A 27,985-nucleotide genomic window follows, 5' to 3' on the forward strand; every position below is an offset into this window, starting at 1 on the left:
GTCCAATGAACCATGAACCAACCCTACACAGTCAACCCCACTCCTCGTCGCCCCAAGATGATGAAGTTAAGGCAGGTAGCCGTACAGTGGGGGTTGACTGGCTATCTGCTTCGTCGATAATTGGAGCCAATATTCATAATTTTTTTCAAATTATCATAATCTTGTCTGATATGACTGCCGATAAAATAAATAAATAAATAAAATGCTTCTCTGGCTCTGATGCAGCTACCCCTCTCAGTTTCTGCCTGTTGTCTGGCTCAGTGTCCTGCACGCGGCAATATTGGACACAGCCAATCAACGCTGTATTCCGTATTTGTGGGAGAGACGTGGAAAAGAGGAACGCAGAGAGAGATGCACGGTCGAGGCGCGAGGCTGTTTTTTCAAAGGTAAGAATTAGGGGTGGGCCGATCACATCATTGTCGTCATCGGATTAGTATCCGTGAAATGTGCCGCAATTGCGGTGATCGGATGGTCGGAATCGGGGAAAAAAGGGAAGTTGCCTAAAAAAGTTGCCTGCTTTCACTGTGCTTTGGCACAATAAGAGCCTGCTCCTGAGCAGTCTCAAGATGGATGGCTACGCCTCACCTTATGTGTGTCGCTGCATGGTAGCAGACGGCAAATGTAATAATCCACATGTGACTCCGCCACCCCTCGAAAACACTCACGTTGCACATATTGCGTTCCGCTGCGTTGCTTTTGCACTCCCTCTTAAAATAATTCCACTCCTGCATATGTTTAAAGGCATGTTAAGGAAGTTTTGTGTTGGAATTTGTGTGACTGTCAATTTTGACACTATGATTTTCAGTTTTACTGCAAATGCACAAAGGCCCAAAATCTAGGTTATCGGCCTTCTTGATTACTAATGATCGGTATCAGTATCAGCCCTGAGAAAAACACATCGGTCGACCCCCTACCATACAGGCGCAGCAGATTATTAAAACTTCACTCTAGATTTCACGCACACTGAGGAAAAAGTGTGGAAAAGGTAAAATAGAAGGGTGAAAGCCGGTACTGCCGCAAAGTTAGCTTCAAGTATGTCTACCATTAATACGCTAATACAGTGCCACTCAATATGCTCTGTGCGTGCGCGCTGGACAGGTGAGAGTGCCAAATTCCCTGCCTGCTACATGAACTTAGCAAGTGACCCGACACCCCTGCCCGCTTTTATCAAAACCCCCGCAGTGTCAACAAGTTGTAAAACGACGACGTCTCTCCAGAGAGAAAACACACACACACACACACACACACACACACACACACACACACACACACACACACACACACACACACACACACACACACACACACACACACACACACACACACACACACACACACACACACACACACACACGTCTCCTCTGGCACGTCCTTGGTCACCTAACCCCAAGGGCCTGTATTGTCTCCTAAAAATCCTGATCCCTAGCAGGAAATAAGCACCACTCAGACCCCAAAACAAAGCCCAGACAAAGCCTGCTCTTAGAATGACAAGCCCCCACTGCCAGCCAGAGAGCGAGGAAGGGCAAGAGTTCAGAGTTCCCAGAGTTCAGAGCGCTCACACTCAGCAGGCCCTTGATCATTTACTCAATACATTCATAACCTGCAATCTGCGCTTCACAACCGCCTTATTGATTTGGCATCGGGAAACTCATTGGAGTTTCATGAACCGAATCCCGTGGACCGACACAGGGTTTCTCTCTTCCTGTTCGAACCACTTTAATTTCCTTTGAACGCAGACGTTTCTCTGAGGGGTTGAACGACTAAACCACTCATAACTGCGAGGTTCCTCGCTCCGTTGACGCCGGAGGGTGAAATTCCACATCCAAGGACTTTGTGTTTGGGACTTTTGTTGAACAGAAGGTGTTTTCGCACCGCAGGAACTTCTACATAGCTCTGAGAACTTTTTGGAGCGACCGCCCCGTTAATTTTTGTGTCCGCGCTGCGGGAACTAGGAACGTTCGCGGTTCTTAGAACGCCGTTGTGAGGGACTTTTTTTTAGCTCCTGCTCCAGGACGGGGACTAACCGGCACAAGAAGAACCTTCAGTGATGTAAGTGCACTGTGATTGGTCCAGAGGTAAGTCCACGGTCCCTCGCTGGTCCCTCGGACTGAGCGCAGTCCGCCCGGTCGAGTCGCATCGCTCTGGGTGGGGCCCAGCGCACGTACACTCGGTGGTAATATAAAATAACCAATAAAAAAAATTTAAAAAAAATAAAAAATAGTATTTTTAGTGGCCATGTATATATTTTATTTATTTTATTTTCCGAGGTTAACTGAAGGAAACAAAAGAATCTGCGTGCTCTGTCCCGACGCGTGCGCGTGCCTTACAAAAGTCGGAAAACAAACGATTGAATTACGTCTTGTAGATGTAATATGAGTGAAGATTCAGCAACTGGATTTCTTATTTCTCGCCTCAAATTTGTTCAGACACAGATGTCGTGGACTGATTCGCTGAAATGAGCGAAAGTTATGGAGTAAATACAACACGGAACACAAGGGTGGCACTGAAACGCCATTGGCTGACATCGCTTCAGCGTTCCTACAGGAACGGAAAAACAGGGAAAAAAAAAAAAAAAAAAGCCCTTGAAGGTATTGAAGGTATCTAGTTCTCAGGAGTCCTCCCCAGTTCATAGTTCCCCCCGGAGAAAGGAGAAGCGGCTCCATTCCGCCATGGAGGATGTTAGCCGCCATGACGGGTCCCATGAAGCACCGTCCATCCAAGCACCCCTAGCGTCCACCCTCTGGGATGCTAGGGGTGCTTGGAAATAGGAGGTACTTGAAAGAAAATAGAAATAATGTATTTTAAGAATAATGATGAACGTACATTCAATGATAAAATTCTATTTTAATAGTCCAATAAAAGGATTGCAGTAAATGGATCTTGATGTCCATTTTTACAAGCGTCAAGCACTGGAATTGTTATAGTTGCAATGGTGTTCATGTTTTTTCCACTAGCTGGGAATTTGATGATTGCGGGAAGATGAAATATTAAATCTAAACAAGCATAATAACAACAACAATAATAATATAAATAAATAAATAGATAAATAAATAGATAAATGAATAAATGTGTAAATAAGTAAATAAACAAACAAATAAAAATAATAATAAATACATAATAATAAATAAAGTAAAATAGTACCTTCTAGCAGTGAGAAAGTGATATTTCTTTAATTATTCAATTATTGTTGTCCAATTCTGCTGTAATTGGCCAATATTCATATTTAATACTATATTCACATAATTGAAATCATACACGTGTAAAAAACAAAAAACCTGTTTGTTCAAGGGGCACCTGACGTGGAAACAATTCAAATCAATTGAAAGTGATCCAGTTGCCAAAACAAACAAAAAAAGTTTTAGAAGCACTAAAACAGCGTGGTTGTGACCCCCCGCCACCAAAACTCATCTCCCGCTCTTATTGTCAGAAGCATTGACTCCAGCTCACCGTCACCTTAAGAAATAACAAACTGTTCTGATACGAACATGGCGAAGGGGGAGGAGCGTGGGTCGACGACCACACAATAGCCTGGAGAGAGAGAAGGGGGGCGGGTAGGGTTTCAAGCTGAGTCCACACATTTTGGAGGCGGCGGGCTAATCCGTCCAGGCGTTTTAGCCCGCTATTCAGGAGGACAAGGACCCTGAGGATTTGGGTTTGTCCACACCTCAGGGGTGGAGGATTACCAAGATAGTGGAAAAAGGTGAAGTGGGAGTGATGGTGTGTGTGTGCGTGTGTGTGTGTGTGTGTGTGTGTGTGTGTGTGTGTGTGTGTGTGTGTGTGTGTGTACGCAGACAATCTTTGTGTGCACGTGCGAACAGATAACGGGGAATATGATTGTGAACCTGTGTGTGTGTGCGCGCGCATGCATGCATGGGAGGTGAAGGGCTATATATCTGTGTACACATCAAGACGAGTATGATTGTAGGCCTGGGAGCGACTGAGCATGTGTGTGTCTGTGCGCGTGCGTGCGTGTGTCTATGGAGAGAGGGTCTCTCTTTCTGCCCCCCACTCTCGTTCTACATACCCCAGGGCTCCGACAGGGTCACCTCTGGGCCTTTCAAAGCCTCCTCTCAACCAATCCTAATTGATCTCACGCATTACTAGACCTAAACATATCTGGCCCACAAAGTCCCTGACTGTGAGACGGAGGGATGGAGGACGGGCGGTGGGAAGGTGGTGTCTGGCTTCATTGTCGTGTCTATGTGTGTGTGTGTGTGTGTGTTTATGTTTATATATATATATATATATATATATATATATATATATATATATATATATATATATATATATATATACACACACACACACACACACACACACACACACACACACACACACACACACACACACACACACACACACACACACACACACACACACACACACACACACACGACCTCCTTCCTTTCTGCCCTCCTCCATCTCTCCAGCCTTCCAACCATCCCTCCCTCTCTCCCTCCCCCCAGCTGTGATAATCCACTGGCTGGGTCAGAAACTCAGTTACCCATCTGGCCAAGTACACCTCCAGCCGAGAGGAGAGGGGAGAGGAGGGGAGGGGAGGGGAGAGGAGGGGAGGGGAGGAGGGCGGACGGATGGATGGATGGATGGATGGACGGATGGATAGATGGATGGATGAATACAACCATTTAGACAGAGTGATATGGTGGGAGTTAAAAGGGAAAGCCCCTGCCCAAATGACAGGATGGACAGGAAGTAGAAAGGGGAAAGAAATGGAAGAGGGGGAATATATAGAAGGGTGCTACAGTAACACAGTGTGACCCCCCCCTCCCCAAAATTGTCAGAGGACAGAGTAAAAATGATGATGATTCAATAACATATGTCATGGCTATAGGTATTGCACTGTACATACTGTTATAAGCTAGTGAGTACATAGTAATAATTCATATGTATACCCTATATACCCATAAGAATAATTGATCATGTGCATAGTATCGCTTTTTGTATCTTCTGTATATTATTATTATATATCTGACTACCATGATATTTGGCTATTTGTATATATTTGCCAATTATTATTTGTCCTTTTTTTTTTTATTCTCCATTTTTTCGGACGGTTGAAGCTTTCTTTGAACGCTAACGGCCTGTAGCTCATCGCAACAAACCTCGACAGAACATATTCTGAGTATATGTAAATGCACCTGGTGTCGCGGCGTGTACCCGATTCTGATTTCCCCCCAAAAACAGGATCAATTAAATCAGGGGACTTGTGTCACGACCCGTGTGGACCGAGCCCAATTAGCGCAGGAGCAACCTCCGAGCGTGACCTTGACCTCTGACCTTTCCTCTGCTTGGTGCACGCCAACCCATGGCGTTTGTCCGAGCCAATCATACAAAGGGATAAGCACACAGGGGGTGAAACGGATTTTCCGGCTTGGTGCCTGATGACACATTGATCTATACTGAATTGAAGTGCATATACTTTCCAGAGGGGTTTACCAAAAAACAACCCCGTCCTTTATTACTTAACAGTTTTTTGTTAACACCAGTTATATTTTAGCAATATGAGAAGCTCTCTGCTCAAGCAACATAAGAACTGCAGCCCATTCTCTTTCCAAAGGACATTTAAAAGTGCAGTGTGTAGAATTTACGTAACGGAATATAATATTCATAAATATGTTTTAACTAGTGTATAATCACATGAAAACAACATGTGCAACAATTGTTGCGTCGGCATTACCTTGGAATGAGCCGTTTTCATCTACATAGGGAGCGGGTCCCCTTCCACGGAGGCCGCCATGTTGCACCGCCGTGTTACTACAGTAGCCCAGAACGGACGGACCAAACACTGGCTCTAGAGAGGACCTTTCACGGCTTTTTTTTGCGGCCACCCTCTCTTCCACGGAGGCGGCCGTGTTGCACCGGCGTGGGGAGGGGTATTCAGTCAGTTGCGATCTGCAACCTCACCGCTTAGATGCCCCTAAATTCTACACGCCGCACCTTTAAGGATTCAGGAATATCCGTAGAAATAGAACTGTACTTACAGACATTACCGGTGTTGTCAAAACTATTGAGCACTTCGTCTACTCGGAGGGGTCCCAGGTTATCTCTGAAAAGCATTGAAAACATTGAAGGTTATACGTCAATTTTATTCATTGAGAACTAGAAAATGTATGTATTATTGTTGTTTACACAACTAATAGTAACTGAACATAAGTCCGTCCCCGTCTTCCATACTCTAAGAACAGCCCTACTCTAAATTGACATAGTAACTGAATTAAACCATGAGAAATATATATTTTCTTTGTTTTCTTATTTTTTATTCCAGAAATATAATATTTACATAATGAAATATATATTTTCATTGATTTTAGGAATGCCTTTTATTTTTCTGATTAAATAAGATTAAAACACATTTAAATGTGATGAAAGGAATGCATATTTTATTGTTTTTAAAGTTGAAAGCCCAAAGATGTTTTTGTTTTTTTAATTGTGTTTAAAATGTTTAAAGAACAATATAAAGCTAATTCTGTCTGTTTTCTAACGCTTTGAAGCTGGTTGTGTGTTTAGTGTTTCCGTGTGTGTACCTGAGAAAGGCACTGTACTTGGGGAAGGAAACACTTGTGTACTCCACCCAGTGGCCGTCTGAGGCGTTGCCGAGATAAGCCGTTACGACCCTTGACCTGGTGAAGAGGTCGAAGGTTGAGAACCGCCGCACCGACACCTGCTTGACCTCGGGACTGTCCACCTGCTTCTGATGCAACACCTGACGCATGGAAAAGAGTTGGAGGGAAGAAGAGAAAGGACTGAGACAAGAGAAGAGCTGAATAATGGAAAAATATATATAATGAATTGCACTATTCAGAGACTAGGAACAGAACGTGGAGGCGCTTCACCCCCACCCGCCCGAGAGTGAAGGGTTGACGAATGCTTTGGATGTTCTGCGGCAATTGCAAAACGTAATATTACTGTACTTATTCTATTCAACATACTGTTAATATTACCCAAATTTAGATGAGAAGGTCAATACCAATTTTATCACTGTACATCCAGTACCAAGATGGCGGTGCCAAGTTTTTATCACCGAACAGTCATAAATGATGGGAATCAACATTTTAATAAGGCTTGGGTTGAAAAACAACAAACCAAATTTTAACATAGTTTATTTAACATAGTTTGTCCCGTTGTACGGCATTGAAGCCCGGTGAGAAGCTGCGGCAGAGTGGTAAGTATCTCAATAGTAAAGTGTGAACAGTTATAACCAATGTCTTTTATTGTCCTTGTGAGGATAGTTGTTGTGCAGGTAAAAGACAAAAAAAAAACAGGACAGAAATGAAACATGACAGCTTAGAATAAATATAAATACACATGCACACTGTATCTAAGAAAGCACACATAAAACTTTCTCTAGACCCTGAAACACAGAGTATGCCTCTAAAAACATTCTGTACACAAATGGATCAAGAATCTCAATGGAAAATACACTCAACACAAAAATGAATGAATGAGGGGAATCAGCATTTGAATAAGGCCTGGGTTGAAAAATAGGAAAGGTATCCTTTAACCTACACTGACAATTCAATGACATCTTCCGCTAAACGGACGCCAACGTGAGCCAACGTGAGCGAACACAAGGCACCGCTGAGCCCGCGGAAAGAAACAGGATCCGTAGAGGAAATCAGGCCTTCTCCGGGCTTGTCACAGGTCATTGTCGGCGCCTTCCCCTGAAACCGATCCCGCCAACACTCGTGTCACCATCAGCTTGTAACAAGGCACCTGGGGACCCAACTGAGATGCTCCTCTTGACAAGGCGGTGGATGTGTAATCCAGCACAGGATGTCAATTCGACACATCCCCGTATGGGACACAGGGCATTTCAACAGGTGCTGCTCTGTTCAAGTGCACTTCCTACAATCTCGGCTAGAGCGGGGCAGCCTCTTTGACATGAGTTTAATTGGGTTTTTTGTTTTTTTTAATGGCAGCCAAGTGTTCGGCGGGATGTCCTTGTATGGAGAAAAAAACTCCCGAATGTCGGTCACGGGACCATGGTTCCGAATTAGGATCTGACATGCGTAAGGAGTGAAACCAGGGTTGGGGAAGCTGAGCACATGATGATGATGATGATTCATGGGACAAAAACAACCAAATTAAATACGATTTAAACATTGTGAGTAAATAATAATGGATGTAATAATAATAATAATAATAATAATAATAATAATAATAACTGATATCACAAGCCAATTGGGATACCGGTACATCCCATTTTCTGGAATAAAGTCCTACTGTCACTAATGTAACTAGTCAATTATCGTCAGAAAGTAAAAGGCGTGTGTCCACAGACATAGACATCCTTCTGCGTCCCTTGTGTTCCTCCAACCGCCGCCGTCACGGGTGTCAAGTGGAGCTCCACGGACCGACACGACGTCAAGGAATTTTATAACACCGCGTTACCTGCCGCAGCAGGGACCACCGCGCCCGGGCGACGTCGACGCCGCACGCCGCCTCCCCGTCCGCGTCGCCGGCGTCCTTTTCGCCGCTGCCGAGCGAGGGCGACGGAGCCGGTCGGTGTTTTCCCTCCTCCCTGGTCGGCCCCGTCTCCATGTCGCCCTCCGAATCCTCGTCGACCAACAGAGGGGAAAAACAAAACAAAAAACAATGGAGTCGTGCGTCGCCGCAGCGTGGAGGTAGTAGTGTGGCGGTACGACACCGCGGCTCCGCTGCGGTTCGACAGCGGGTTGAACGGACGCGCTTACTTCCGTGTACCGTCGTCATTCCAGACGTGTTAATACATCGCCGACGTGACCGTAGCGAGTCCGCCGTCGCCGACCCGTAGAGCGCCCGCTCGGGGCTCGACTGCTTCAGCCTGGCAGCGCTATTGCGTCATCGCCGGCGTCTTTGTTATTGTTTCCTTGACACGTGTGTTTACCTTTGCCGCTGCAGCCCGCAGCCGGTCGTTTAACACGCGATGTTTATACATTCATATTTACATTCATATTTGTATTAATTGACAGGGTTTTCTTCTGCAAGAACAGACACCGTGGGATAGACAAAGGTGGCCGATTGGAGCGTTATCCGGGCTCGCCCGAGGAAACGCGGTAGCATTTGTGGTTTGCCGTCCGGGAAGTGAATGACAGCCGCCTAACCGCGCACGTAACGGACGCACAACGCAGCGTCACGGGGACTTAAACAAAATGTTCCCACCTCGGGCTGCAACACTGCGCCTCGTCAAGCCCGCCTGGCTACAGTTCCGAGGACTCGCGGTCCGCAGGAGCCCGTCCGCCGCGCACCACACGACGGTAAGGGTGCGGGCGTCGGTGGCGTGCCCCTTGCTCCCAGACCGCGCGTGGCGCGGACCTGTTGCTGGTCGCCGGTCCGACGGAGCCGGGCTCGTAGGAGCCACCGATCGGACCAGGGGACGCACGTGAAGTCGGCGGTGAAATGGAGCTTCGTGACGTGATGGGGCCGCTCGGGTTTGGTTTCCCTCCAGGTGTCGACACTGCGTCGGACAAGTCTGAGTGCAATGACCCCGCTGCTTGTTGACAACCAGCCGTGGTCAGCACACACTCAGATCAGTCCCAGTGTTATACACATTTTTTTTTTAATACGCTGAAGCCTTGTTTTGTTACAGGGACCAACAGATCCACCTGTCAAGAGCCATGCACCTGCCCTTGAGAGATACAGCAATCTTCAGAAGTATTTCAAAAGAAGACTTAGGGCGATTTACAGCAGGTTCTCTGACCAGCCTGACCACTCAGTGGTAAGACTTGTACATGTGATTGGAATTCAAACAGCATTTTACTAGTCAGTTTAGGTTCAGTGGGTTTGCATTTCTCCCAGTGATGCAGATGAGTGACAAAAAAAATGGGTTGAGCCATTAGGGCGCTATCCTTATTTTCGTTTTAAGATGGTCTTAACATGTCCGCCAGGTGTCCGGACGTCACCATGTGTATTTCGTGGAAAGTGACGGCATCTACCGAATGGACAAAAGACGGAGTGAGTCCAGCACTGGGACGCTTTTCACCGGTAGAAGAAATAAAACAACCTCATTTTTAGCTGACTTGAACTGTTGCTCCCGTCGTGTGAAGCCGGAGCAGAGGCCGAGCTGGTGCTGTACCTGGGACGGTGCCCTGCCAGAGAGGGGAGGACGGAGGGAGAGCAGAAAGAGGGAAGAGAAGAGGAAGTGTGGAGTATCCAGAGAGTGCGTCTGTCCCCTGAGGAGAAGCATCTCGCTGCCACGTTGACAACACCCGGCAGAGAGGAAGCCAGGTCGGCAGGGTGGGGCCGAATAAAGCCATGGGGGGAGAGAGTCTCATTTGAAAATGCCTGATGATGATCAGGATGAAGACAGATTTTTTAACAGGTGATTGAATTTTTGATCGATCAATGGATGTGCTGTCACCACCCAGGTGTGTGGTGGTAAAGCTGGGAGAAGCCGCCTCCCACCCCGATGATCCCTCTCGTACCGTCACACTGGACAAGGTGTTCAGCTTCGGTAAGATCCGCACTATTGACACTATTTAGACATTTCTTCAGTGGTTCCAACAAAGAGAGCCTGGTCTCCATATCTAAACTCCACATGTCTGATGTCAGAAATGTATTTCAAACTAACAGGATTCTTACGCACAGGCTGTAGTTACAGTTACAGTTACAGTTGAAACTGTTTCTGGCAAAGTTAAATGTATTGATTTTATGTTTATGGATCACACTTTTATTAAATATATTTTCTGGTATTTCTTTGTGACAGTTTAGACATGTATGGCTCTGTTGATAGCCATATAAGACTAAACATAGTCTTTAATAAAACACTTTAATAAAGACTATGTTTTGCACACTTGGTGAGCCCACAGTTAAAAAGGAGAAAAATGTTCAGAAAATATAGCGTCCTGCAGAGATTTATGCTGAGGGATCATACTGTGAGAAATGTAGGATGTTAACGGTCGGAGGAGTTTAAGAAAACCACATGGATCGATTTAGGAACTGTCGTCATTATATTATTACATTATTATAATTACATTATATGTTTCGGTTAAGCACTAACGTGTCTGCGTGTATGTCCAGAATGGGCCGGCGCTGAGGTCCTATTCTACACCACGCAGGACGGTCTGAGCTGTAGCAGAGTGTTCCGTTTGGATCTGACCTCCACTGGAGCCAGAGTCCGCCCCGTGCTGGAAGACACACAGCCTGAGTGAGTGGGCAGACGTTCTGTGAGGAGAACGCGAGACTAAAGTTACAGACTTTAGAGTTCCGAAAAGTATGATTGGAGGGGGAAAAAAAACAAAACATTTTGGCAACGGGCGGTGGTGATGTCATGAGGGTTTGAGATAAAAAACAATTTGGGTCAACGACATCATGCTCTTTTTTTGAGTCCGAATCGACTATCATTCAAAATAAACTAAATATGCACATGTAAAATAGAAAAAAAATCTCTATGAAGTATGCTTAATTTGAAACCACAAAATAATTAAAGTTCATTCATTTTGGGGGTTTTGTGGCTGAAAAGTCTAAAAACGGCAGTTGGTGCGACCGTGTTTTAGACAGTGAAAAGGCCTATGAGGCTTTATTCACGCTTGTACCGCCTGGCATTTTTCACAAATTATGTCAAAAATCGAACAAACTACGTCTTTTAACATAATAGACATATATGAATAAACTAAACACATTATTTCTGACAAATAAAAAACTATAAATGCATGTGTCTCAATAAACCTGATGTGTCATTTACCTTAATGCAGTATAAGGTAACATCTGTGTTTATGATCGGTCTGTCCTGTTATAGCTGCCTGTCATAATAAACAGAGTTTAAGTGTGTCTGCTTTCCCAGTGTGTTCGTGGAGGTGGCCCTCTCCAGAGATCGATGTATTCTATCCATCAACTCCAACACCAAGACCGATTCCAAGGTGTGGATTATTGACGTGGCCGCCGCCGATCTCGAGCCTGTGCTGGTCCAACCACGCCTGCCCGAGCTCATGTACCACGTGGAGCACTGGAGGGGCTGGCTGGTCCTTCTGGCCAACACCGCCCCGGGGCAGGAGTACCAGGTAACATGCGTACATGACATCCAAATTTTGTGGGAAGAGTCCGTCTGCGCCAGTGAGAGAATCACCAGTTTTGGTTGTAAGGGTTGGGTACGTTTGGGTATTATGACTCCGTCAAACAGGCCTTCTCGTCCAGGTGCTCAAGGTTCCTCTCGTTGGGCCCTCCATGGACTCTTGGGTTCCTCTGTACACTCCCGGTCCTGGCGTTGCAATCAAAGATATGGAGGTTGTGGGTGACCACTGTGTGTTGGCTACCAGAGAGCCCTCCGGGGAGCTAGCCCTAACAGCCGTCCCACTCGCCCACCCCACGGAGGTGTACGACGTTGAGGTCGGGCGAGATAAAAAACCAACTTTTTTTTTAACTTGATTTTTCATATATGCAAATTGCATCCAACTACTGACACACCTGAATTTTCCCTCTCCTTTATTCCACCCAGCTCCCTTCCTGGGCCTGTGCCATCGAAACCAAGAGGCCCGGCGTGGCGGACCACCGCGGCGCCGGGCTAGAGTTTCTGCTCTCATCTCCGGTCCACCCCCAAGTGCCCTGCCGTTTCCACCCCGAGGACGGGCTCCTTTTGTTGGGCACCGAAGTGGACGGGGACCCCCCCGGGAACGGCGGTCATATCACCACGCGCCTGGAGGCACGGAGCCAGGTAGGAGATCTCAGACGGACGGACGAGTCTCGAATCACCTCTAATGGTCTGTCTCTCAATTCTCCTCATCCCTTCTATCCTGCGTCTCTCTTCGTACATAGTATGCATAACTTTTATGCATTTTATATTTTAACTTTATGCATTCTATATCCTTTTTATAGTGTGTTTCTTTGCACTTTGTCTTTATGCTTTTTATGTTTTTATGGAAAGCACGTTGAATTGCCTTGTTGTCAAAATGTGCCGTACAAATAAACCTGCCTTTCCTGGCCTTCGTAGGACAATACCATGGTGCCCATGACTGTGTTCCATTCAGCATCTGCAGGATGTTTGACAGCGGCTCCACTACTGGTCCATGTCTATGGAGCCTACGGGAGAGACCTCAACATGGAGTTCAGCCCAGAGAGAAGGCTGCTGCTGGAGCAGGGCTGGGTGCTGGCTTACTGCCATATCAGGTAACGCAAGCACGCATATCCGGGTATAAAATGACTGTAGCGCGGAAGAGATGTCGCGACTAGGATGGGCGGAGGTCCCGAACTGTTCAGTCACCCCTGGGCGGAGGTTCAGACCTCCGCCTATCCTAGTCGATGTCTCGACTAGGATGGGCGGTGCTCCGGAACTGTTCAGTCACCCCTCGGGAGTTCATCGTTTCTCCTGTGTTTTGAGACCGTTTTGTCCCATCCCTCCGTACAGGGGTGGGGGTGAGAGGGGTCTGTCCTGGCACCGGCAGGCTCGCGCGGCGGGGAAGCCGAGGGGTGTGGAGGACCTCGAGGCGTGCCTGCGCCACCTCCTCTCCTCCTGGGGAATGTCCTCTCCCTCGCTCACCGCCGTCACCGCCTGCAGCGCTGGCGCCGTGCCGGTGGGGGCGCTGTGCAACGCGGCCCCGCACCTCATGCGAGCTGTCACGCTCCAGGTCGGCTCGAGAGGAAAATCAATATATTTTTCAACACTTAACGGCTTATTAACGGTCGCCCTTCCTGGGTCCAGGCTCCATTCCTGGACGTGTTGGCCACCATGGAGGACCACCGTCTGCCTTTGACTATGGAGGAGAGGGAGGAGTGGGGGGACCCCTCGGCGGACCCCCGGGACAGGCTCGCCATCGCCTCCTACTGTCCGTTTCACAACATAAAGCCTCAGGTACAGCTGAAAAAGATAAGATAAAACGTAACATTAATCCTCCGGGGGAAAGGGGGAAAGCGAAGGGTTGTGATGGATTGCTTTTAAAAAATATATCTTCTTCTGTCATGTGGTTGTAGCACAAAAGTCCCATTTAACAGATTTGTTTTCCTATTTAAATATATATATAAATATAGTTTCTTTACAATATAATTTATCCGCTGCTTAGAATTGTATTTGTATATTCTGCATATTTTTTCTAATATTTGACAATTTCTGTATTTTCAGCTTCTTGTGTATATTTGGCAATTTGTATTTTGCTTTTATTCAATTTCATGTTTTATACAGATATATATATTTTTTCATCATTAATTTTTTTATGCTAATCGTCTGTAGATATGAGCCAGTAATCACCAAGACATATTCATCATAGTGTTTTAATTTTATTTTCAAGTGCTGTTTATTTCCGAGCATCAGCGTCAGCTTGTTTCTTTTTTTCATTGTATGACACAAATGTTTTCCGGCCGACGCAGAGAAAGAGTCTGACGGTGAGAATACGTGTGTTTGTGTGTGTCTGTGTGTGTGTGCGTGCGTGCGTGCGTGCATGACAGTGTTACCCCTCCATGCTGCTGACAGCCTACAGTGGTGATGTCAGAGTGCCTCTAACGGGGGTCCTTAAATACACCCGGCGACTTGAAGAGGCCGTCCACACATACTTCACCACACACACGGTGTCAGGCAAGTACACATAAAAAAAAACACACTCATACACAAATCATCATTTCATTCTTACTGTACTGCCCTGAAATCATGATTTAGGGATGGGTTTTGTTCACCAATTCCGGTTCTATTGTACGTAGTTACAAACCAGACTCATTATCACATCCTGCTGTTTAGATGTACCGGGGAACTAAAAAGATATTAAGGAATCAAAATAGCTCCCAACTTCAAATGACGTCCTTAGAAGACGTCATTGTTAATAGAGCAATTGTTAGTGCAGTGAATTATTGATCTCAGTTAATTTGGAGATTCAGACCTACATCGGACCTAAAATGTATCACAATATGGCATCTGAATACTGAAAATACTAGTTTTATTTAAGAAAAAAAACCCACTTTTTTTTCCACACACTTTCTTATTGTAAGAAATTCTTCCTCAACTCCCAGCTCTGTATCCATCCATGCAATCTGCATACAAGTGTGTATTGTGTGATGCTATAAACTTTATACAGTACGTATGAGTGTTTATATGAATGTATACTCGCATACACATTACATATGTATAATTATTTTCATCCTGGGGGATATTTATAATCATTCTCCACATTTTGCACAATGTCTCCCAGCAGTATCTTTAGCCAGCAAGTCAGGGTAGGGAAGTGTGTGTGTGTGTGTGTGTGTGTGTGTGTGTGTGTGTGTGTGTGTGTGTGTGTGTGTGTGTGTGTGTGTGTCAGCAGAATATTCAGTTTCCCCCTGACGGAGGCGGGTAGACGGTCTCTTTTTCCCTCTCATTTATAATCTCCCTCCAACACTCGGTCGACACCCGTCTCACAGATTATCTCTCCTCCTTCCCTCTCTTTTACTGTTGTATAGACACACCCTGTTTCATATGTATGTGTCTCTCGCTTCTTTATCTCTCCCTTGCCCTCTGGAGTCTTTCATAAAGTGCTGACGGCTCGCACACTCTCTCTCTCGCGCGCACACACACACACACACACACACACACACAGGCCCATTAGCATGGTAAAGAGATAGTGTATCAGTGCTGAGATTAGACGTCATAGACTGGGAGCTGTCAAGGTCAAGACCGCAAGTTGTGAAACAGCCGCTAGCACGGAGGCAGAGAACATAGAGGGAAATATCAGATGGGAGCAGGAGTGGATGAAAAGAGGGGAGAGAGAGACTCGGGGGGAGAGAGATGACAGTGGGGGGGGCAGAAAAGCGTATATGGCGAGATAAGAGTATGTGTCCGGAGAAAGTTTAAAGGATCGGATCTCGCCTCCCCTGCTTTTCTCATTTCCTCCTCCTCCTCATCCTCCCTCTCTCCTCCTTCATCTTTGTCAGAACACGAACAAGTTCCAAACGTGGTCCTGAAGATCCAGCCCGGGGCGGACCACTTCGGACCCCAGGACTTTGAGCTGGCGTTGGAAGAGGTAACGGAAGAAGGCGGTGGTCAAATAACATCCTCTGCTGAAGTGGTCCGAACGGCTGACATGCGTCTGTGTTTGTGGCGTCCTCTCTTCCCACCCAGAGCGCACTGCAGCTGGCCTTCCTCCACACGGAGCTGCGCCTGGAGCCTCCGCGCAGGGGCAAGAGATAGCCGGGACCCAAATAAGCTGAGAGAGAGAGAGAGAGAGAGAGAGAGAGAGAGAGAGAGAGAGAGAGAGAGAGAGAGAGAGAGAGAGAGAGAGAGAGAGAGAGAGAGAGAGAGAGAGAGAGAGAGAGAGAGAGAGAGAGAGAGAGAGAGAGAGAGAGAGAGAGAGAGAGAGAGAGAGAGGACACACGACATCTAAGGAGTCACAGCAGAGACATGAGCCATGAGGACTGTTTGTTGATGGATTGATAATTCAACCCCGGAGGGAGATGCTAGAAACTACAGTCCTTCTGTCGTGGATCATTTCTGTAGGAAAGAAAGTGTGAAGGTCTTTGTAATACTTAGCTAAACTCTCCATTTTTTTACTTTGAGTGGTGTCAAGGCAACTGAAAACACACACCCATAAAACGATCCAACATAGGAGCTTTATTTAGTCCAGTTCTTATCCAGTGTATAACGTCTATCCCAAAAAAAATATATATATATTATTTTGACTCTTTTTATAGGCATCTATGAGCATTTATAGAGCAGGTCTATGACGGCCAGGTAGCAGGCCTTCTCTGAGACGTAGCAGCGCTCGGCGTGGCTGGGATGGAACCTCCAGCTGGTGGAGTACTCCATCAGCAGACCCTCTCCGGCGACGGTGGGGATGCGGGACTTGGACAGCGTCTCGCCGCCGCCGGCCAGCTCCGTGCTCATCAGCACCCGCAGCCGCTCCGGCAGCTCGGCGACGGAGGAGAGGTCGGTGACGGCGGCTTCCCGGCCGAAGTTGAGCACCACCAGGAAGGCGCGGTCCAGGCCGTCCAGCTCCCGCAGGAAGGCGAGGACGGCGGCATCGGCGTGGACGAAGCAGAACCAGCCGCGGTGCAGCGGCAGCTCGGCCTGCCGCAGGGCGCTCAGGAAGCGGTACTGCGCCAGGGCGGAGCCAGGGTCCTGCTTCTGGGACTGGAGCAGGAAGAGTGTGATCTTTTAGTCAGTGAGATTTTCTCGACGTTAATAAAAAATTGTATCTTGGGCTGACATGACTTAACGATATCAAGAAGCTCAATGGATTGAACTCAGACGTAATCCAGTGGAAACAGTCCATAATAATTTGGATCTACTCATCCATTGTTACCCATGACTGTATTATTGTGTACATATTGATTCATCCTGTACAGAACATCCCATCTATATTTATATTTACAGTCAACACGACTACCATAGTCTTTTGTTTGTATTTCTGCTCTGCATAAAATCATGTTTTGTATATTCTTGTGCATTTGTTTTTGTTAAGCTTTCTTATTTAGTTCAAGTTCAATTCAAGAGATTATTTGTCACATACATACACATACGGTCGTACATATATGCAGTGAAATGTCATGACACCCGGTGATTACGCACAAGCTCTATAAGCTCGAAAAATACTCAAATGTGCGTAATCGACACGCGGTGCTTGCGCAGGCGGCCGCAAGGGGCGGCGCCACAATCGCAATCCTGGGTTCTATAATAATGCTAAACAAATCGGACAGATTGGTGGAGATATCATTACCAAGGTATCTAATATGCCTGTAATTTACAAGAATAGTGTAGTGGAACACAGCAGGTTCGCCTCCGATAGACTTTCTTCCCCAGAGACTCACCAGAGGGGATAAGAGCCCCCCCCCGAGACCACGGGATCTGCTAACTCTTATCTGCATTTCCAAACAATGGAAATGTCCCTTTTGTACGCTTCCCAGACAGGGACGTGGATTTTCACCCCAGGAGGCCAAACCCAGGAATGATCATGGATGAAAGACCCACCTGGATAATTTGCATCTGCAACCTTTGCTTTGCGTTAAGCCTCAGTCTGAATCAACATGAACCGATGTCAAATTCGTCAGTAATTGAAGTCACATTGTTTCTGCAGATGTTTCCATGACGAATGATCCTCTGACCTGGATCCTCTGAATCCTATGAACTCTCATCACGACACAACCCAATTTGGTGAAGTTATCAATAATACTGTTTAAATACATAAACTTTCATGCGGCCCAGGTTACCATTTGGTGGCCGACCGAGAAACCCGCGACCACCACCAAGATTATAATATCGCACTGTGTGATATGATCAGATTAACAATAATGAATTTATGCCTTTGATTCGGAGTGCTGAAACTCATTTTTACATTAAGCAGACGCTTCAATCCAAAGCGACTTACAATTATTCAAACACCGATGGACGCAGCCATCAGGGGTTAAGTGTCTTGCTCAAGGACACTACAGCATGCTAGCAGGAGGAGCCTGGGATCGAACCAGCAGCCGTTAGGTTACTAGACGACCAGCTCTACTGGTCTACCACTGAGCTACCACGCTTCAGAGTTAATTAGTCACAAATGTTCTGTTACTGAGAGAATGGTTGCAGAAGGTGATTTATGACCGGACCGCGTGTTTCGTTTTTTTTTTTTGTATATAAATATTGTCACAAAATGTTATGTTTTGTAATCATTAATTGTTTTGAACATAGTGTTGTGTGATATGGGACTTGCTTCACGTGTCAGGGACTTAATAGGAATGGAGGTGAACCAAAAACTCAGCCTCCTCCATCATTTTGAGGCCAGGAAACACCCCAAACTGAGGTGTTGACCACACTGGTTCCTCACTTGAGTTCAAGAAGTTCATTCTCATCTTAGTTTAAGTTTTCTTTTCTTTCTTCAATTGCCTTTGGATTTTACTAAACAAGCCTGCTCCAGCCACCCAGCTGAAGAATTGTATTTTCTTATATTACTTTTTGTATTTTTATCACTAAACCTTGTGATTCACAAAATATTCAAGCCCAGCTGGTTAAGTTAGTGTCGTCAGATTAATTCGATTCTACGCAAAACCCCGACCGGCGCATCACCCGGAAGTCACCGGAAAGTCGCATCAGTTTGTTGATTCAGATCAGTTTGTTGTGATTCTCCATTATGGGTTTATGAATTCTGAAAGTGATATTGCGATACATGGAATAATGTGTGGAACTCAAATGGCTTTCAATGACCAAATTCAATCCAGCCCTTTTCAGCTGAAATTATTTGTTCAAAACATTCCAGCAGATCTGACGGCAATTTCAAGAAGATCAGCGCAAACGTGGGTTTCACATGTTGGTGCAAGTTCAATCGGAAGAATTGATCTTATATCTGTTTAACTAGAATTCTGTTAAACATTACAAATGTTTTACTCTGTTAATCATGCACAGGGTTAAAGGCCGCCAACCAAATCTTCACTGCGTAACCAAGTCTGCAGCCATGAGAGCATCACTGAACGACTGATGGACTGATGATGGTTTTTGAGGTCTTTTTATGAACCTCCTCAAGTAAGAGGCTAATTTTCAAGGTGTTCCAGCCCTTTAAATTAAATTCAGTTAAGTAAAATACAAATACTTTCGGGACAGTGTGCGAACCCTGTCCATGCGTTTTATCATGAGACTCCCTATCACCAGGATCATTACCCTCTGGACCCATAGAAATCTAGCAAATCTTAAACGGGTGAAAAGAAATACATGTATTTCCCACTCCCGGTTGGGTGCTGGTTCGGGTGCACCCACCTCCACATTGACGGTGCGGTAGTCGGGGTGCACAGGCAGCCAGGTGACGTTGGTTCTGTTGTTGAAGCCTGCGTTCATCTCGTCGCTCCACTGCATGGGAGAGCGCTGGGGGTCCCGACTGGCACTCTGCAACAGGAAGACAGGACTTAGTCTGGACCCCCCCGCTGGAATTAGCCTGCCCCCACCCTGAGATGGTGCCTTGAATATGCCAGGAGATGGACGAAATAACAAGAACCGAAGGAGTTGGGGCCGCCCTTTGCCTCCAGAACAGCTGCAGTCCATCTTGCAACGCTGTCATTCCGAGTCTGGAGCCGCGTGAAGTGGGGTTTTACAACACTTCTCAAAATAAAAGCCTCTGATTCATTGAGGGAGGTGGAAATCTACTTTGCACTCTTCGCCCACGAAGTTCCCGTGATGTTTAGTGATCCTGGAAATATGGAACCTCATGAAGAAACAATGTTTGCGCCGTAGCGTGCACCTGGTGTAGTAAAATGGCATCATGGGTCGTTGCTGTTATACAGCCACGCGGAGCAATTATCGGACCCAAATGCGTCTTGGATACGAGAGGTTGCTGAGTGGCGGCCCCGCCGTCGATCCCAGCTTCGTGAAGCTCACGGCATGTAGTGTTTTCGGCGGTGCTTTTTTAGGCGCTATTTTGGTGGCATTTATCCACTATCATGTTGAATGCCCCGCCCATCTTCGCCTGTAAATTTCCACTTGTGATCACTGACCCTCTTTGCTGACGCAGCTGGTCTGCGTTGGGCACGTGCCGTCATCGTTTTTGAGGCTGTTCCCCTCGATTCTGAAGGGTTTTTTTGTGACTGACATAGCGACGACTTAGCCTCTTTGGAACTCCGTTAATTGGCTCACGTTGCGTCTTTATAGCTGACACACGCTGCAAATCGGCAATAAACCCAACATGACTCAGCATTGCAGCTGCGTTTGGAATTATGATTCAGTTACTTCAGAGCTTTTTTTTGTTCATGTTCTACATTTCCGTTATTTTGTCCACCCCACGTATGTATCTGCACCTTCATGCAAAATGACATTTTGAAATGTGTCTGGAGTTGTCTATACTGCACTATATGATTACAGATTTGTAAATGTTTTGGATTTATTGCATTTAGTTCTTTTTTTATTCTATTACTTCATTATTATTATCTATCTATCTATCTATCTATCTATCTATCTATCTATCTATCTATCTATCTATCTATCTATCTATGTCTGTATGTCTGTCTGTCCATTCGTCTACCCATCTGTCCGTCTATCTATGTCTGTCCATCTATGTCTGTCTGTCTATTACATTATTATAATCATATATCTATCTATCTATCTATCTATCTATCTCTATCTATGTCTGTCTGTCTATTACATTATTATAATCATATATCTATCTATCTATCTATCTATCTATCTATCTCTATCTATGTCTGTCTGTCTATTCGTGTATTTATCTATCTGTCTGTCTGTCTGTCTGTCTATCTATCTATCTGTCCATCTATCTGTCTGTCTATCTATGTCCATCTTTCTGTCCGTCTATCTATGTCCGTCCGTCCGTCAGTCAATCTATCTTTCATCAACGTTTATCAAAGTAGATTTGAGACGATGTGTTATTTTCATTGGAGGTAAACAGTTGGTATCTGATCTATTTAGTGTCCCAGAACACCATCTCTACGGACCGCGTTGTGTTTTCCGGCGGGGTCCTGGATCTGCCCCTGCGTGACGTTGATGTTCTCCATGCCGATCTCCTCTCCGTAGTAGGTGGTGGGCGTGCCGGGCAGCGTCAGCAGCAGCATGTTGACCACGCGGACGTATCGCCCGCCGGCGCTGGAGGCGATGCGAGGCCGGTCGTGGTTCCCCACCTGGGACGGGCAGGAAGTGGTTCGTGGAAGAATTAGGCTTTTCTTCCGGTCCTGCCTTCTTAAAAGTTGTCCCTTGACTACATTTCAGGTTGTAATACACATTAGAGCATTTAAGGGCGCGGTCTAGTGCCTGGAAGAGCTTGGGCGAAATAAAGAAGCGGGAAGGCTGCGACACCAATGACTGCTCCGTAACACTTAATTCTCCCAAACGGGTTTGTGTTCAGAGTTCCAACGACCAGAGCGGGTTGGGGTTCCAGCCTCGCCGTGTCTTCGTGCGTAGGCCTCTTTTGAATTGCACTTTAAAATGTTATGTCTGTGATTAAATCATGTATTTTCTTCATGGATTTTTAGTTTTTCAGTTCTAGGGCTTTTTTCCTTTTTGCTTTTCATATGAAATGTATTTCGTGCCTCGTGTTAAGCACTTTCAATCGACGTTGTGTAAACCTGCCAGCATGAGGCCTCCAGTTAATTTAATATTATTTATTATTTATTAGATGTGCTGCCAAGAAAAATAAGGAAATTCAACTCATGTCAATAATGAGCTTCTTTCAACGATGGAAAAACAGTGTAACGGAGACGCGGTTGCCCGCAGCAACGCTCATTATTCAGAAATGACTGACGTGATGACATGAGTCAATCCGCGCTTCACGACTTATTCAATTCCTTGTTGTTTATGGTGATGTGCGGAGCGTCTCACCACCCAGTTGGGCCACTTCCCCCGGGGCATGTTGTCCATCCAGAGCCGGACCAGGTGCTGGGCCCACAAGCCGCTGGCGTTGCGGGGCAGGTCCATCAGGTAGAAGTTGAAGGGGAAGTCGCTCTCTTTGACCAGCGGGGTGCCGTAGTACTTCATGGTCTTGTCCACCTCGCGGCCATCGTACGACTCAGTCACCATGAAGCTGGCGGAGCGGGGAACTCTGCGTCATTTGCGTATTTGCGAAGCGGCGGCCGAACCCCTATAATTCCCCACCGGGTGGGGAAGCCCTGCCCATGGGGCCTATTGTGGCCCTTAGACCATCATTGGTTGGTCATACTTTTGGGAAAAAAAAGAAAAAGAAAAAAAAAAAGAAAAAAAAGAAAAAGGTTGCCCTCCCCCAATGTGGCATCAAGACATTTTAAAAAGCAACTACACCGACAAATAAAGATATGCGCTCATATTTTAAAATAATTCAAAAAAAGACGGGACGGTAGGAACACTCTTTAATCCCCACGGGTGGCGCCGCCGCTCCCCTACCGGTATCTGCCGGGCTCGCGGCTGTAGACGTCCATCTCCGCTCTCCACTCCCTCAGCAGGTCGTGCAGCCCCTCCTGGCTGGTGGTGTAGTCGTGGTGGAGGTCCCACTCTGAGGCGATGGACTCCTAAAATAAAAATAAAAATTAAAAAAAGAGATGTGTTGGTAGACAGGCAACGACGGTCGCGCCGCAGTTCAGAGGATGGAGCAGCTGAGGTGGAAGGATTTTTAAAATATATATATATATATATATTTTTTTTTTAAAGAGGTGGAAAGATTTAAGCAGTGGAGGTCACGCCCAGATCACACATTTATTATAGATCTGCAACTGTTTTATCTGTCTCTATAATTTAATTTATTATATTATAATAGTATTTATTTATTTGTTTTTATTGCTTTATTATTATTGCCCGTTGTGTTTTGGAGGTGTGCGGTTATCCACGTGTTCCACAAAGTAGAATAAAACAAGGGTAGAAATGGCCGAAATATCAAGACGTGACATCTCTCTTTCTCTCCAGCTGTCGTCAGAGAGAAAAAAAAAAAAAAACTCTTATCACCCTGACGGGGGAAACCATGTCCTTTCCGAAAACGGAGAACGCAGAACAGGATGTTCTGAACCCGGGGGCGGCGCCGCCGCCGCCGCCACCTCCCGGGTCCCGAAAAAATAATAGCGGAGATAATGAACAGAAGCAAGCGGAGCTGGGGATAGTTTTGGTGAAAGTTCGGTCTTGTTTTGTTTTGTTGACCTTTAGACAATTCAGGTTTTGACGCTGACATCCCACCCGTTACGCAACTCACGCCGCTTCACTGTGTCATAAAACAATATAAGTTTATTATATCGTGAAAAAAACGGGATTCTTTCTTTCGGTGGATGATTGACCCTGGTAAAATGGCAGCTCCTCCACTTCGGTGCGGTGGAATACACGGTTGCTCGGCTTCTTGCATTCTTACATTCTTCAGCAGCTTAAGGAGTCTTTTTTTCTTTTGTTGTTTTTTGGGTTTTTTTCTTTAAAGTTCAAGTTCAAATTCAAGAGATTGTTTGTCGAAACCATATTCTGCTTAAAGCAGCCTGCGATGGGCCCGGGCTAACGGGCGACGGGCCAACGGGATTATGTTTCAGTGCCGCCGCCGTCAAAACGTCTCCAACGGCAGGATCCCATACAAATAACGGATAAAAAATAAAATACACCGTCTCCTGGTTTTTCGGGTTTTTGTTTTTTTTGGTCGGATTTAAGATGGGGGTGGGGGGGCGACGCTCACCGGGGGTTTGTTGGGGTCGACCTGGGGTTCGTCCCTGAGGTGCGTGGCCTCCAGGAGGTGCTTGACCGCGCCCATGCGGAACCCGTCCACTCCTTTTCCCAGCCAGAACCTCATGATGTCCTGGGAGATAAGGATCACGGGTTTAAAAGACTAAACCTCGACTGCATTCCAACGGGGGTGGGGTGGGTAAGTGGTCCACCCTCTGTGTTCGAAATCAGTCTTCTGCACCACCCCTTCCCCAAAATTGAGTATTCAAACCCCAACGCACACAGTATTCATTGTTGTGACAGGGTCAATCTGCTTTAATGAGTAACCAGGCAACAACTCTATCTCCCCCGCGCACAGAGAGGAGACCCAGGAAACACAATCATTACCTCAGAGGAGATGAAACAAAGAAAATAAATATTTGTCTTTCTTACTGTTATTTTTTTATTTTTTTTATTATTGTTTTCTCTTTTATGTGGGTCGGAGACTCTATTGTTATAGGCCCGTTTATTCTTTTTCTACTTTACTTCCGGTTCTTTAGCCGTTTTTTCTTTCGGCGTTTTGGGGCCTTAAGAAACCCGAAAACTCACGAAACGTTGCGCACTCGTCAGTCCCGGTCCCGTCATTTGATATTCTATGGGTCCCGTGCGTGGGCATGGCACAACGGCCGCTCAAGCCCCCTAGAAAGTTTTCTAAGAAAAATCGAACCTTTTCACATTTTTTCCATGAAAACTCACCAAATTCGGTGCACGTACGTAACATCACCAGATTTAAAAAATACATACCTCTGCCATGACCTAAACCCAACAGGAGGTCGGCCAAATTTAATTAAAGGTGCCATTTTAGCCACGTTTTGGTCATTTTCACGCTCCGCACTTTGGCGACCTCCTCTTAGGCGAATTATCGGGTGGGCTTCAAAACTCGGCACAAACAACACGTCGAGGACCCGGTCATCGCTGCTTGCAGCTTTAATTCTTCTCATTATTTTAAAGTCGAAGGACGTTTTATTTTCTTCAACACAAATTGTACAGACGGACCACAATGTAAAACAAAGCAAATGTTGAAGTCCCGCTAAGATGTTAAGACACCTGCGGCTCAGTCTCAAACGTCCATAATCTGGTGACTCGTACACTAAACACGAGATTAAAAGAAAAATATTTTAGGTGTGTGATCTTACGATCATCTCCTGGCGGACGAGTGGGTTCCTGAGGTTGAGGTCGGGTTGTTCCTTGAAGAACTGGTGCAGGTAGCACTGACCTCTGACCTCGTCGTAGGTCCACGAGGAGTTTCCGAACACGCTCACCTGGGAGAGGGGGCGAGGGGAGACGTTATCACCTTCTCGGGGCTCCGGGTTCAGGGTGGTGGCCTCCGTCACGTGCACCCACCCAGTTGTTGGGGCGGGGCGCCGCGGCGCTGCAGTCCGCCCAGACGTAGTAGTCCCTGTAGTGCGCGTCCCGGCTGCGGCTCAGGTTGAACCAGCGGTGCCGGTCGCTGGTGTGGTTGGGAATAAAATCCATGATCAGCTTCAAGCCTGGAGGGACAGGGATGGATGGATGACGGACAGACAGACAGACAGACAGACAGACAGACAGACAGACAGACAGACAGACAGACAGACAGACAGGTGGATATATTTATATCACTCCCGGAGGGAAATTGAAATGTCACAGCAGCTCACATCAGAAATTAGGCAGAAATAATAACAAAGCAATGGAATAAAAATATAAAAAAGAAAATGGCAATATATGGACAAATGTAAGATAAGATAAGATAAACCTTTAGTAGTCCCACACCGGGGAAATCCACAATGAAAGACAATACAATAAAAAAAAAAAAAACCTAAGGATAGACAGCAAATATAACCTACAAAATAACAGAAAACAATTAAAGAACATTTTAAAATAAAAATAGAAATGACCGCAAAAATAAACCAAAAATGTGGTCATACACAATAACTGATCAAATATCTAACAATTTCAATATTTCGATATCTAGTAACTAATCCACCTCATTAAATAAGCCGAAAAATGTAGAAAAACGAAAGAAAGAAACAAGGAACCCCCCAAAACCTCCGCATCAACACGTTCACATTCTGGACGTGGTGCAGTTATTTGTGTTGTTCTCTTCTTGTTGTTGTTTTGGAAACGTGTGAATACATAGTCACATGTACTGTCCAACGCTGCGGAGACATTTTGTTTCGTCTCCTTCATTGAATAACGCACGCACACACACACACACACACACACACACACACACACACACACACACACACACACACACACACACACACACACACACACACACACACACACACACACACACACCTCTGTCGTGCATTTTGGCCAGCAGCTCCTCGAAGTCCCGCATGGTTCCGAACAGCGGGTCGACGTCCCTGAAGTCCTCCACGTCGTAGCCAAAGTCGCTCATGGGGGAGCGGTAGACGGGACCGATGCAGACCGACCTGACGTTCAGGTACTGGAAATAATCCAGCTGCTCCCGGATGCCTGTCCACGGAGGGGGAGATTTTGTAAAAATAAAAATAAAAAGAAGAGGGAAAGGGGCTTTTAGGTCATTCTTTTTTTTTTTAAATTATTATTATTATTATTATTATTATTGTTATTCAGCTTGAGCTTTGGATGGGTTCCATCACGTCCACTTATCAGCCCAATTCAAGAGGTTTTCCCCAATCGAAGACGAAGGCGAACGTGCAAAGGTGCCAAACTATATTATCTACCACTGTACACACACACGAAAACAATGTTAATAATCGACAAATCGTTGAGCCTATACAGGGCCTAAACTTTTTAATCTGTGTTTTACAAGGTGCAATGTGTGCTCTAACGACGTATTCCTCCCCGCCAAAAAAAAACAACCAAGTTAAGATACAAGGAAATTCCATCGCCAATGGAAGCTATGAGACTCTGTCCGGCAATTTGAATGAAGTTAACCTCACACCCGCATGGTTTTGTTGTTGGAATATTGTATTATTTATGATGTATCTATTTATTACATTTGAACTTCTTGATATTGTTTATCATATCAGCCATGCGTATTATTTGCCATTTCTATTATATACATATCATATATTTTGTTTGTATTGCTTCTCCCCGGTCCCCACCTTTGAGGTCGCCCACGCCGTCCCCGTCCGAGTCCCTGAAGGAGCGGGGGTAGAGCTGGTAGACCGCGGAGCCCTGCCACCAGCCCAGGCAGCGGGGCGACAGGGCCACCACGGCGGCGGTGAGCGCCAGCAGCGCGGCGATGCAGCAGAGCAGCAGCCCGAAGAGCAGCTGGCGGGGCAGGCGGTAGCGGGCCCGGCCCGAGTACAGCAGCACCACCTCCTTGGGCATCCCGGCGTACGGGCGGATCTGCGTGTACTCGTCCGCCTCGGGGCCCGGCGCTACGTCGGCCCCCCGCTCCCCGGGGTTCGGGGCGCCGGGGAGCGCACCAGGGTCCGCAACCTCGCAGTAACCCGGGTTCCGGAGGGACGCGGTGAGCTCCATGACGTCCTGACCGACCTGTTGGATCGTTGGGGAGAAGTTTATAAAACAAGCTGAACGGGAGGGAGGGAGGGAGGGAGGGAGGGAGAGGGTGGGGAGAGACAGACAGAGGGGGGGGCGAGGGAGGGAGGGAGAGGGTGGGGAGAGACAGACAGACAGACAGAGAGGGGGGGGGGGGAGGGAAGGAGAGGGTGGGGAAAGACAGAGAGAGAGAGAGAGGGAAGGATAGAGAGAGGGCGAGGGAGGGAGGGTGGGGAGAGAGAGGGGGGGAGACAGAGAGAGAGAGAGGGAAGGATAGAGAGAGGGCGAGGGAGGGAGGGAGAGAGGGATAGAGGGAGGGTGGGGAGAGAGAGGGGGGGAGACAGAGAGAGAGAGAGGGGGAAGGATAGAGAGAGGGCGAGGGAGGGAGGTAGAGAGGGATAGAGGGAGGGTGGGGAGAGAGAGGGGGGGAGACAGACAGAGAGAGAGAGGGAGGGAGAGAGAGCAGTAGTGTGTTGAGTGCAAAATAATAATAATCCCACACACATT

General features: G+C 46.5%; 3 protein-coding genes across 3 annotated transcripts in view; 1 reads left to right on the forward strand and 2 right to left on the reverse strand.

The window, feature by feature from the left end:
• The window catches only part of camkmt (calmodulin-lysine N-methyltransferase), a gene marked incomplete at its 5' end in the record, with an annotated part of 119,846 nt that extends 111,284 nt beyond the window's left edge, over positions 1 to 8,562 (reverse strand). The window contains 3 exons of the mRNA XM_080016418.1: positions 6,003 to 6,067; positions 6,546 to 6,724; positions 8,413 to 8,562. Coding sequence (XP_079872544.1) covers positions 6,003 to 6,067; positions 6,546 to 6,724; positions 8,413 to 8,562 — 394 coding nt within the window. The remainder of the gene's footprint in view (positions 1 to 6,002; positions 6,068 to 6,545; positions 6,725 to 8,412) is intronic.
• A 580-nt stretch (positions 8,563 to 9,142) lies between these two features.
• Positions 9,143 to 16,081, forward strand: prepl (prolyl endopeptidase like; the record flags this gene model as incomplete). The annotated part of the gene is made up of 15 exons (XM_080016419.1): positions 9,143 to 9,257; positions 9,590 to 9,718; positions 9,888 to 9,954; positions 10,047 to 10,227; positions 10,368 to 10,453; positions 11,020 to 11,146; positions 11,783 to 11,999; positions 12,133 to 12,324; positions 12,434 to 12,649; positions 12,926 to 13,101; positions 13,340 to 13,559; positions 13,634 to 13,783; positions 14,374 to 14,500; positions 15,826 to 15,914; positions 16,013 to 16,081. Exons 1-15 carry the CDS (start codon positions 9,153 to 9,155, stop codon positions 16,079 to 16,081), a joined length of 2,151 nt encoding a protein of 716 aa, XP_079872545.1. The 5' UTR covers positions 9,143 to 9,152.
• A 240-nt stretch (positions 16,082 to 16,321) lies between these two features.
• Positions 16,322 to 27,460, reverse strand: slc3a1 (solute carrier family 3 member 1; the record flags this gene model as incomplete). Its single annotated transcript, XM_080016420.1, has 10 exons — positions 16,322 to 17,020; positions 19,619 to 19,744; positions 21,301 to 21,483; positions 22,181 to 22,382; positions 22,718 to 22,842; positions 23,976 to 24,095; positions 25,138 to 25,263; positions 25,346 to 25,491; positions 26,285 to 26,464; positions 27,079 to 27,460. 10 exons carry the CDS (start codon positions 27,458 to 27,460, stop codon positions 16,586 to 16,588), a joined length of 2,025 nt encoding a protein of 674 aa, XP_079872546.1. The 3' UTR covers positions 16,322 to 16,585.
• Positions 27,461 to 27,985: the final 525 nt, after the last annotated feature.

The sequence above is a fragment of the Zeus faber genome (assembly GCF_960531495.2).
Source record: "Zeus faber genome assembly, chromosome: 16".
Classification (NCBI taxonomy): domain Eukaryota; kingdom Metazoa; phylum Chordata; class Actinopteri; order Zeiformes; family Zeidae; genus Zeus; species Zeus faber.